The 11,718-nt window shown below is 41.2% G+C and overlaps 1 protein-coding gene across 1 annotated transcript in view; it reads left to right on the top strand.

Annotated features, from left to right (window-relative positions):
- fbxl17 (F-box and leucine-rich repeat protein 17) overlaps positions 1 to 2,906 on the top strand; it is a 243,518-nt gene extending 240,612 nt beyond the window's left edge. Inside the window, exon 11 of the mRNA XM_088008801.1 lies at positions 709 to 2,906. Within this exon, the coding sequence (XP_087864927.1) occupies positions 709 to 846 (138 nt within the window). The 3' untranslated portion in view covers positions 847 to 2,906. The remainder of the gene's footprint in view (positions 1 to 708) is intronic.
- Positions 2,907 to 11,718: the final 8,812 nt, after the last annotated feature.

An 11,718-nucleotide genomic window follows, 5' to 3' on the forward strand; every position in this document is an offset into this window, starting at 1 on the left:
AGTACTATCTGTAAAGTTTCTTGGTATTTTAAAGACCCAAGTCATCAGTTCATGATGAACTTCTCACTAACGAGGAGAGAAAAAAAAGATATCTTTATGAAAATATTTCAATTACAGCCTTTTGCAAGGACACAGAAATAAAAAAAATAAAAAAACTGCTGAAGGGAGAATAGTCAGTTTGCTGCTTCTGATTGAAACCGTTCATTCAAAAGTTTTCGACTTCAATGCCAGACCTATATCTGCCATCAGATCTCAGATGATCCAGCCGCTGAGCTTGTCCAAGTTGAACTGATGAGCTGCTCAGCATTTAAGAACAAACGAACATAAAAATTTAGAAGGTTACAGTCCTATGCCGTCGTAATTTAAAACATTGCCCTGGTAGGCTACTTGTTAGTCACAGCTTTTTTGCCTTTTGACTGCATAAATATGTGAATGCCAACAGCTTTTTAGGGAATTGAGCTATAATAAGATACAGTATCAAATGCCAGTTGGTTTGTCGTCCACCAACATTCACCAGATTTAGCTGGTTTTAATAATAACCTTTATTTAACTAAATAAAAACCCTTGTTGAGATCTACAGAGCAGCTTAATTCTGTGCAGTTAAAACTAATGTTTGCATGTTTAATGTATGCTGACTGCAGTTTAAACCAGTTTCTGTGACCTCGCACAACACTGTTGGTGATGCAACATGTTATTTACGTTTCACAGGTGAACGAGGAGACGGTGGAGAGGCTGGTGGTTCAATACCCTCACATCGTTTTCAGCACAGTGATGCAGGACTGCAAGAGAACCCTAGAGAGAGCTTATCAAATGGGTTGGAGCCCCAACACGTCGAACTCTTCGTAGCTGGCGCTGCGTCGCAGGCACACATGCACGCACATAAACACACAGCTTCACATACATACAAGCACAAGTCAGTGCAGCTCAGCCATGCCTCTCATTCACCCTTCAGTCATGCATGTCAACATGTAGCGACACACTCAGAGACAGAAAAGAAACCAGTCCGTCATAAACGTTTAAGGTAGAGTTCTGTTAGTTTGTTCGATTAACGATGAATAAGATTACGTTCAGGTTGTTTTCTGAAACTTTTTTTTTTTTTTACAAACATCCTTTCTTTGGTTTTCCTGCCACAGGCTAATACAACAAATTTTGTTAGATTTTGTTGCATCATCTTGATTGTAGAGTAGATGTAAGGGTACAAGCTTTTTGAATAGTTTTGAAAATATATCTATAAATAATAAGTGAACAAAAGGAAGAACTCTTACCTAACAGATATTTAGCCATAGTTAGTCCAGAGTCATTTTATTTGAAGATAAGATAGAAAAAGGTTTGCTTCCTCTGATGGAACTGCTCTCGTCGAGGTCTTTTCCATGTCAGCCCATCGTGACGTTCGCTTTCCTCCAAACTGCTCTGCCGAGCCGCCTGAGGAGGAAGCAGAACCCATGGAGGAAATATATTTGTCTTCTGACCACTTAAGTCCACCTGAGCTGCCACGGCTCCAGACCGCACTCGAGGCATTTTTAAGGAAATTGTCAGAGGGGATTTTTGTTGTCCTTTTTTCTCTCTCCATTTGGACAATAGTTTTCTTCTCTGTGGACATCGGCGCAGTACTACACGTTTTTTTGTGGATTTGTTGGGACCATTGACGAGCCTCCAGTGTCAGAGACAGAAGATTTAGCGAAAGACTCGGCGCAGAAACAGTTACTTTCAAGCCAAGAGAATGTCGTCGTGTGTCGTTTAAGCGTGCATGTTTCTGTTTTTCATCTTTGTTTCAAAGTACTAGTGGTGTGAAGACGAAGCTGAGATACATGTGACTTTGCTGCATTATTTGCAGTGCAAATATTAATAATGATTGAGCGTCACGTCATCATTTTACCATCATTTTTGGTATGAAATTTAACATGGCTTGAAATAGAGATGGACGTTTATTACACAAAAAATACATCCCAAACCTTCTGGGTCCTTTTATTAGAACATAACGTGCAGAAAAAGTTAAACTGTTGTTCAGATGAACAACCTGAATCCCACTTTACTGAAGTGTTTCCTTACTGTGAGTTGGTATGAACGCGTATTTGATCCCATATAAACTAAATGGGATTTATTTAGCCTACTATTAGTTTTGATTGTATCCATTGTTAGCATTAGCTCTGTAATGCTGTGAGCGATTTACGTTTATTTAGCCAAATGCGTCGTAACCTTGTCTGTTTGCACAGCACAAATAGATCGGGACTCTTTGAACACAAGTTTATGAGAATCGTATTGTGTGATTTATGTTTGCTTTTTAAAGACCCGATCCCCGGGTTTCTATAATTCACAGGACTTACAGTTACAAGCTTTAGGGCTGCAAACAATTATGCAAAGAAGGACAGGGGTGACTATGGACTGGTGGAAAGACTAGAAAGGGATTCTTCCTCACATCTCAATCATAAGTCGAGAGAGCAACAGTTTACTAAGCCTTAGAGCAAATTATAACAAACCAGTGGAAAATCAGTGGATGAGAATTGATCACATCTCTGTCATTCAATAGAAACTCAGTGCTGCACAGTTTAAAAGTAGAAGAAGCAGGGCATTTTTCTAAGGTGTGAACCGACTCTGGACTCCAAACACCATCCCACAGGGAGAACACCTTAATGGGCTGAAAGTTTGAGTTGAAGTGTAAACTTTGCTGGTGCATACAGATTACAGACAGTTAAGAACAGACTCATTTTAACCTTGTTGGGATTTATTGACTTTACCCAAAGGAAGACTTGTCCTTTGGCTGTGTTTGTGATCTTTTTATTCTTTTTTGTAATCCCTGTAGGCACTTCCTCCTCTGCTAGATGTTGAAAAGATTGATTTCTGATTTGCGAAGGCAACCATAAATGACTGGATTTACATACTGATAAATAAAAACACTACAACTTCAAGATTTCTTCTGTGCTTTTTTTTATATATACATTGTTAAAGCTGGACGACAACTTTGAGAAACACAGTCGAATACCCTGCTGCTTCTGTTGTCGTCATCTGTGGCGCTTGGTTTGGAACAGACCTTTCAACGTTTATTTAATATGACATGTAGGGATAATATTCTCTGTTTTTACTTTTGACAAAAAAAAAAGATGATAAAGATGTAAATTATGAATAGCTGTAATATAATAATAAGTTTTCCTTCTGCACCAAAAGTACTTTAAAATATTAAGATGGTTATAATGTCTAGATCACTTAGTAGTTGTTATGTTGATGCTTCAAAGGGCCTCAGCTTCTACCAATCTATCCATTCATCATCAGATTATCCTACTAGAGCATCAGATGAAAAACACAACATATCGTTGGATATGATTTTGGAACCTAAAATGTGAACTAATGTGCAAGGTATGAACGTTAGTTTTGTAGATACTGTAGCCAAAATACAGCATAAGAAACCTGCTAAACTTGGTGCTATTTGCCAAGCAGATATGGTTTCTTTTTTTCAGATACTTGCTGCTGTTTTTCTTCTCTTTTTAGAGTTACACTTTTGATTATGACTACCTAATGTTAGCTGATTAATTGGATGATACGCTCATGTAGGGTGTCAGCAGCTCGGCAGACTTGCTGTTAGTTTTTCTCATTTCTAAGCGGTCGAACGCTGACCTGAAAACCCTGGACTCTCTTCTAAAGGACGTTAAAACACAGGATGCTGGAAGAAAAATGACAGTTATTAAAAAAATGTTAACTTCCTTAAAAACTTGGGTACATTGGTACGAAAACATAGCCCAGAACTAATCATGCACTTTTTAAATTATGCATCACACAAACTATGTTCAAACTTGCATTTGGCAAATATTTCACCCCGTGCTTCCAAGTAAAACATAAATAAGGGCACCTGCATGTTATTTTCCCTTTATCAGAACAGCCAGAGAGTGACACACCATTTCTTTAAGGTAAAGATGTTTTTCACAGATACTGCTGCATTTATTCCGCTTTTTTACATTTTTTTTCCAGAGCCCCCGAATCTCTATTAAGGGACACTTTGAAGGTCAGAACTATTTACGATCACAGGAGTTCCACATCTGAGACAAAGCGAGGAGACATCAGCTTGCTGCCCAGCAAGACAGCAAAGGCCTCAAAGAGCTAACAAGCTGCCACTCAATATGTCCCCATGTCTTTGGCAGTATTGTCCCTTTCAAGTGCCTGTTTTACTGTTCAACGTGTTTGTGTTGTTTCATGTCAGACGATCAAACGTGGGAGAAGGCATCAAACGGGACACAAAGGTGGGTTTCTTCCGCAGTGGCTCTTCACATCGTCAGCAGTTTGAGGCTCGGCTCACAGGAGCTGAGGGAGTATTTTAGATCTTAATCAAAACATACAGAAAGTGAGAAGCATGGATGCAGCAGCAACTCTTATTGCTACTGTAATTAAAACCTTCCCCTAATGCAAAATGTGTGTGAAGGCAGAGTTTCTGACTCATTGGTGCAGGAAGTGTTGCAGATGGAAATGACACCCGTTTCAGAATTAGCCCTGCCTTTGTCTGGTTTAGATTTATTTTAAATGTTTCTTCACACCAAACTAGTTGACGTGTTCGTCATTGCAGTTTGAACTGTTTCAATTTTCTCCACTTGGTTCTGGTTAAATTAATGACTTTCTGCTCTGGACTTCAGTGTTGAAAGCAGAACTTGGTCTGCAGCTGTTCTGCTTTCAACAACTGTTCATCTTTTTTTTTTATTGTAGAAAAGATCAACATAATTATCAAAAACATTCTTAAACCCAATCCAAAATTTGGGCGTAGGTTAATCATTTATTATCAATTTGTTAAAAATAAAAGTGAAAAAGGGGTTTGGCACCATATGTCTCCCTGAGTCTCTTTACTGAGACCATTAATATCTGGCCTGGTCATTTCTGAATCTCCTGCAGTCTTTCTGAATTTGGAAGGACGAGAGATTTTAATTTTCTCTGCCACAAATGAGCCGATCTTTGTTCACTTCATTCTCATTTCTCCCAAGTAAATTATGCAGCTTGTTGAATTTTACTGCCACCAATTAGTCGGCCCTGCAAATGGGCGGCAGGGCCAACAATTCTCATGCTGATTGAAGTGGACTCGCGTCTCGGACTTGTGCAGTATTCATCAAGGTGGAGGTGCGCGTTCAGACGAGAGCCTGCCCTCCGGGACTGAACGAAGAGCGCAGGTCCACTCCGACACCAGCTACGGAGGGCCGTAATTAAACATGGTAAATATTCATGTGTTCACTTACATGTTCAATGAGGTGCTGATAAGAACTGACACTGACCATAAAGGACATTTGTCATGTTGGACCTGGAAGGACATTAGCCCAGTCTTCCTGAGAAATTAGTATTTTTCTTCACCTAATCATAGCCGACATTGACGGATGTCCTCGACTGAAAAGGCAGAAGCTCGTTTGAACTTCTTCATAAGAATTGATGCAGTGCGTCCTGCTCGTAATGAAGGCTTTGTTTTACAAACAGTCGGCCCGCTTTCTTCAAGCATCCATGTGGCGACAACGAGTTTATCATGTCAGAGCTCATTATCGATACTTTAGAGCTAGACTTGGACGTTTGTGAGTGAAGGGAAGGCAGGTTTATTTGTTTAACACCATTTATGGACATCATAAATCAAAATCCTTTATAGGACAAATAAATGGATAGAGATAAAAGGCTGAGTACAATTAAAAAGAAAAACATGAAATAGACATTAAAAACATGACACACCACTTGAGAAACATTAAAATGCTCATTTAAGATAATAAAAAAAGACATTAAAAATGATAAAGCAAATGCTTAGGCTCCACGAGAAAGCTCCCATTAACAGTAACGTTTTTCAACATTGGTTTATCAAAGCCAAACATTTCTGCACAACTCAGCTTTTCAGGGAGTTTGTTCTAGAGCTGAGGAGCATAGAAACTAAATGTTGCTTCACCTCGTTTGGGTTTGGTTCTTAAAAATATGGACTGAGCTGCTCTTCACACACTTCACCAGCAAGTCTGCAATTCGTTAGGCTCGAGACCACTGAACATTTTTTGATATTGTGATCCGTTATACTGTAACGTGTCAGAGAGCTTGTCACAATGTTTCGGTTGAGCTGCAGCTACCTTATTGATTTTCACATGGAACTGAACGGACACCAGATATAAGGTTCTAGCAGGCCCAACGGCAGCATCTGAAGAGGGCTAACAGGCGGCTCCACATTTCTCGGTCTCCTTTTCAAATGTCTGCTCATCAGCACCTTCGCTGCCTGTTTTCCATCCGTACTCTGCGCTCTTACGGCATATCTCTGTGACGTCGCATGAAAGCAACCTGTTATCAAATAGCACAACATCTCCAAAGATAATCAACATACTGACGGGTATACACCAGGGTGTGAGATTAAACAGGGTAAAATGATGTAGAGATACTTGGGTATAAAATGGGATGCGAGTTAGAGTGTAATGATACTACTCACAAAAATTTGAAAGTCTTGTGTGTTGCTTAGTAGGTTTTCCTACATTAAAGTTTCTGTACTGTAGATTTTCCATACATTTAGGCGAGACACTTCCTCCTTGCTTTGTCTTCTATTTACCCACTTTCCTCCTACCGAGGCCCATTCTGCATAATCAACTGTCATGGCAAGTCAGGTGTAATGTTTGGACTCAAATTAGTTTAAAAAAAAATTAAATAAAAGCAACCAAAGAAAACAAGAGACCATTTTAAAAGGTTACAAGAAGCTGATTAAATATTAAAACATTTTCACAGTACGGCGTCTGCCTTGTGGTTAAATGGTGTCAGGTCTGCTTCGGTGAAGCTTCTCATCATTTTTGCACTGAATCCACATTCTCCCCGCATCACCCCTGCCCTCCATAAACCCACATTCTTCCCTTCCCCCTGGAAATTATGTCAATCATATGTCTGCATCTAGCCTGACAGTTCCTTGAGCTTCAAAATGTATCAGCATATAAAAGTAAAAAATAAAAAATCATCTCTGTCCATCATCATATAGTTTTCTCACCTCCCTCCCAGTGGAACCAGATGATATTTTTCCACCTCCAGCTACCTGCTCTGTCTGTTGAATGTTATTTATTCTACAGTTGAGGGAAAGAGTATATTGTTGAATAGTGAAGATGGTAATGGGTTGACTTTGTAACTGACACTGGCTTTGAGCTGCAGGTCTGAGCTCAGTGTTGGTATTCATTACTCCAGAGGAGTCAGTGCAGCTCAGGCCCATAGGAGACCCACTGAGACCACCAGAGGAAAGTGCTTAAATTACACCGGCCCTTTTTTGTTTTTTCTCGTTTTGGACCGTTAAAGCCAGTTAGAGGAGGACACATTTTTCCTCCCAGTCACTAAATCTGGAAATTGAATGTGAATATGATAGACCCCAGCAGTCTTCAGCTTGATGTATGAAGATTTATGAGATTGAATCCACCTTTAATGGTTTTCCTCCTACTTGGGGCTACAGCTAAACTGCCTTCCGTCTACAGTCCTTATGGAGATTGAAAAAAAAAAAAAAAGTAATGAGAGTTGTTAATCCACAAAGTTTTGACACTGTCCCAATAGGCTTCTTCTCTTTGCAGCCTGGGGAGAATATCTACCAATGACAAAAAATGAGGTGCGTCTGCAAGGATAATGAAGTCGGCGTGATTCCCTGTGTTCCACGGCTCCGTGTAGATGTTGTCTCTCTGTCTTTCAAGCTCCAGTTAATTGCGGCGTTTAGGCAGAGCCCAGTTTAGCTTCTAAACGGCAAAGGTTAATTAGCAACAGAAGGATCTCCACGCAAGATATGTTGACATTTACATTTCTTCCCTGGCTAAAACAAGAAAGAGCCACCCATTCGCTGGCACCGGCGACGGGACGGGGGGAGAAAAATGATTCGTCCACAAACATCCTCATTTCTATGCAAGCCTTGGCGTTGATATGCAGATTTGGCAGTTGGATGACATTTAAAAGTAGTTAATTGTGCAAATCTTTGTTTTAGACTGGAAAGGTCGTGGATGGTGAGAGTCTTTCATCATGAGCTAACCCCCCACTCTCCCTCAGCACAGCTGCAGATTAGGCGGTGGGGAGGGGGGGGAGTGGTTGGTTTCTCCGTTGACCATCTTATAGTTGCCCACCGCTTTTCAAGGTGGTTCATGAATATTTATATGCACAAACTGTTTGGGAAAATGAAAATTAATCTCCAGCTCAACGGGAGATGACTCGGCTATCTGTTTTCACAGAGGAAAAAAAAGGTTGTTTTTTTTTGTTTGTTTTTTTTTATCCCAGCGTTCAGGATGAGCGTGCAGCATTTTATTTTCTTCATATTCCTAAATGTCTGTATATCAAATTACCCATGTTTCTTCTTGATTAGGAACATTTTTTTTTTTGTTATTGCATTCTGTTCCTTCTCAGCAGAACATATCAATTCAGAAATGTCTCTGTTAAGATTTGTTTTGTTATGCAGCAGTACCTTTGTTATTTCAATTTTTTGGTATACATTTGCAGGGTGGAGAAGGCAATCTTTCTCTCTGGAAGTAATACAATAATGTTAAATAGCTTTATTGCTTGTAATATTTAGTCCATATTTCAGATATTACCTTCTAACAGGCAACAGTGGCAAGAAAGCACAATGAATTGAGGATACAGCAGCTGCACAGATTGGAAATTTTACACCTGGTTTCACCTGAATAGCACAAATGGATACATAATTGCTCCATTTCATCACTTCCCTTCGCTCAATGACTTTAAAGGGAGCTCTATGAGAGAACGAGGTAAGGATAAATATATCCTACTGGGGACTCGAACGAAAGCTCAAATCTGATCATGCTCATTTCTGTTTGCCTTTCACCTCAAAAAAAAAACTCCTTTTGATTTATTTAACCACCATTTAGGCTTTCTCTGAGGATACACAGCTCTTATTTGCTTACTGAAATAAGTCTGTGCATATTTCATCAATACCTGATTTGCCATGTGTGTTTTTCCTATTTTTTTCCCCCCTCCTTGAAGCACAATTTCATATCCTCCCTGGGGCAGATTCATCACTTAAAACGGCCCGGTCTTATTCCGAAGCAGATGGCTAGCGTCAGATCTGACCAGAATCCAGGTCTCCCAGCCAACTGCTCTGACATGTCAGATATGCTGGTATGCCTTGTCACTCCCCACTCCTCCACTGCAACAAAGGTTGAACCGACTCCCCCTCTTGAGCATCAGGCCCAAGTGGCTTGCAAAGATGTGAGGCGTGACGGAGCCCCAGTCTCGAGGCCAAGAGTTCACCCCCCTGCCCCCACCAGCCCTCCTTTTAGAGCGGCCCCACTCCCCTCACAACCAACCCCGTACTTCTCCTCCTCCTCCCGAATCTGAGTGACCATATAATCCTTCTTCAATTCCATCTCTCAACGCTCAAACCCTCCAATCAACACCCTCTGCTGCTCCCTCTACAGCAGTGGCTCTTAAACTTTTTGGAGCAAGAAACCTCCCCAATAAATAACGTTTTTAAAGCACCAGTTTGCTCAATGATATTTTAAAACAGTAATGTGGCCTTGTGCTATTTAATTTGGTGGGTTATGTTCAGTCTTAAGACACAATAAAGAGGATGTTGGGTTTAGCATTGGAAATACTTTTTATCTTGTTCCCACTATCTTTTTTTTTTCCCTGTGTGCCCTGAATTCTGCCTTATACACAATTTAAAAATATTAAGGGCTACCCAGCCATTATTTGGTCTTGTTGCCTGGCCCCATGAGACAGTTTTATTTGCCAACTCTGTTAACACAAAAGGGCAACAAGTCATGCAGTACAAACTTTTGCCTAAAATAAATATTATTCTAATTTTAGCCTAAACCTACAGGCTTACACTACGTCACATGCATGAAGCCAAAGAATAATGCTTAGCGAGAAAAAATATTCCTGCATTTTAATATCGCATGCACTCCTGCTGCACACGTATTCCTCTTCGGTTCCCAGCTAATTTTTTCCACACACTCATACTTAACCACATCTTTGCCTCCGTCCAACCACTCAGACCTCCTATCAATACCCGGCCCTTGTGCTTTTTAGGGGTGTGTGTGTTTCATGCCTGGGTGGCTGGACAGGCACCGGGTCATTTCCCAAGGTGAGAACCGCAGGCTGGGCAGAAACCCAGTGGTGTGGAGTGATGTCAGGGCAACGTCTGGGATTTGTGTTGTTGTGCATATGCGCTGTCACTACGTACGCTGTATGTGGGTGTGATATAGCTTGAACTCCTTTCAAAAAGGCCAGCTGTACAAATGCAGCGCTGAATGAGAGAGGTGTTGAATTAACAAGCCGTACGAGGCGCCCTGCTCTCCTGCTCCGCTCTATACGCTGACCCGGCAATAATGAGGTGGATCCACATTACAATGCTTCTTTATGGGTTATGCTCTGAAAATTACTAGACCATCGGGGGCTAGCGTGGCGGCGTGGGGAAAAACCTGATGAAATGACAGCGCGCTTGGCCAGCTGAGAGTAATGTGAAGTTTGTGTTTGGAAATAAACCGGAATGAGGTGTGCTTCCACAGGATGTGGGTCGGGGCTACGTTCTTTTCCGTGCTCTTTTGACCGCGACTGGGGATCTTCATCAAGCCAGAATGACGCCGCGTCCTCAACGTGACCAGAAAAATAATCGCCATTTTTTTTCTTAAATGTTCACTTTTATTTACTCAGGCGGGACTGGTCAAGCATACGGGCTGCTTCTCAGAAAGGCCTCACTTTGCCCCCATTCACTTCCACACATTTACACCTCGGAGGGCCAACGTTTCCCCTGCGTGGCTCACTGAGCTTTTCCTCCTGACCAGCCGGGTGTTAACTGCCTCTCTCCGAATCACTTCCACAAAAGTTACTAGGGGAATATGCAGGAGGGGGTTTTATGCTTTGTGGTGGTATTCCTAACTTGCGAAAAAAAAAATTTGGGGGAGAGCTTTTTTTTATTTCATTTTTGGCTGCTTCAGACTTTTTGACAAATGTTTAACATTCTAGCATTTAAGTATTTTTTTAGTGAGCAGCAAAGACCTTTGGAATCTCAAACCTCTCAGTGACAGGTTAATTGTAAAAAAAAAATCTGTCATCCATCCATCCATTTTCTTACACCCTCGTCCCTAATGGAGTCAGGAGGGGTGCTGGTGCCTTTCTCCAGTGGGACATTTCGGACAAGAGGTGGGGTTCACCCTGGACAGGTCGCCAGTCCATCACAGAAACTTTGTTATATTGAAGTTAAATAAATAACATTTCAACCGAAATTGTCAATAAAACAATTTAGGTTGACCAATTCTAAGATTCACAGAGAAGCAGGGCTGCACAGTGGCGCAGTTGGTAGAGCTGTTGCCTTGCAGCAAGAAGGCTCTGGGTTCAATTCCCAGTCTTTCTGCATGGAGTTTGCATGTTCTCCCTGTGCATGCGTGGGTTTTCTCCAGGTACTCCAGTTTCCTCCCACAGTCCAAAAACCTCTCCAAATTGCCCCTAGGTGTGTGTATGCATGGTTGTTTGTCTGTGTGTTGCCCTGCAACAGACTGGCAACCTGTCCAAGGTGAACCCCACCTCCTGCCCAGAACATTAGCTGGAGAGGCACCAACACCCCTCCTGACCCCACTGAGGGACAAGGGTGCAAAGAAAATGGATGGATGCTCCTCTGGTTTCCCTCCAGCACCACACACTGTTGAATCTTTGTCTTTTTTGACAGTTAATATAAAGGAAAAGAAATATGTTACAAAATAGGTTTATTATTTTTAATCTGAGATATATATTGAAATATATATCTAATTGTTTTAGATACAAGAAAATATGGCG

This window comes from Poecilia mexicana, unplaced genomic scaffold (assembly GCF_051168715.1).
Source record: "Poecilia mexicana isolate PSO_F unplaced genomic scaffold, ASM5116871v1 scaffold_9, whole genome shotgun sequence".
NCBI lineage: Eukaryota > Metazoa > Chordata > Actinopteri > Cyprinodontiformes > Poeciliidae > Poecilia > Poecilia mexicana.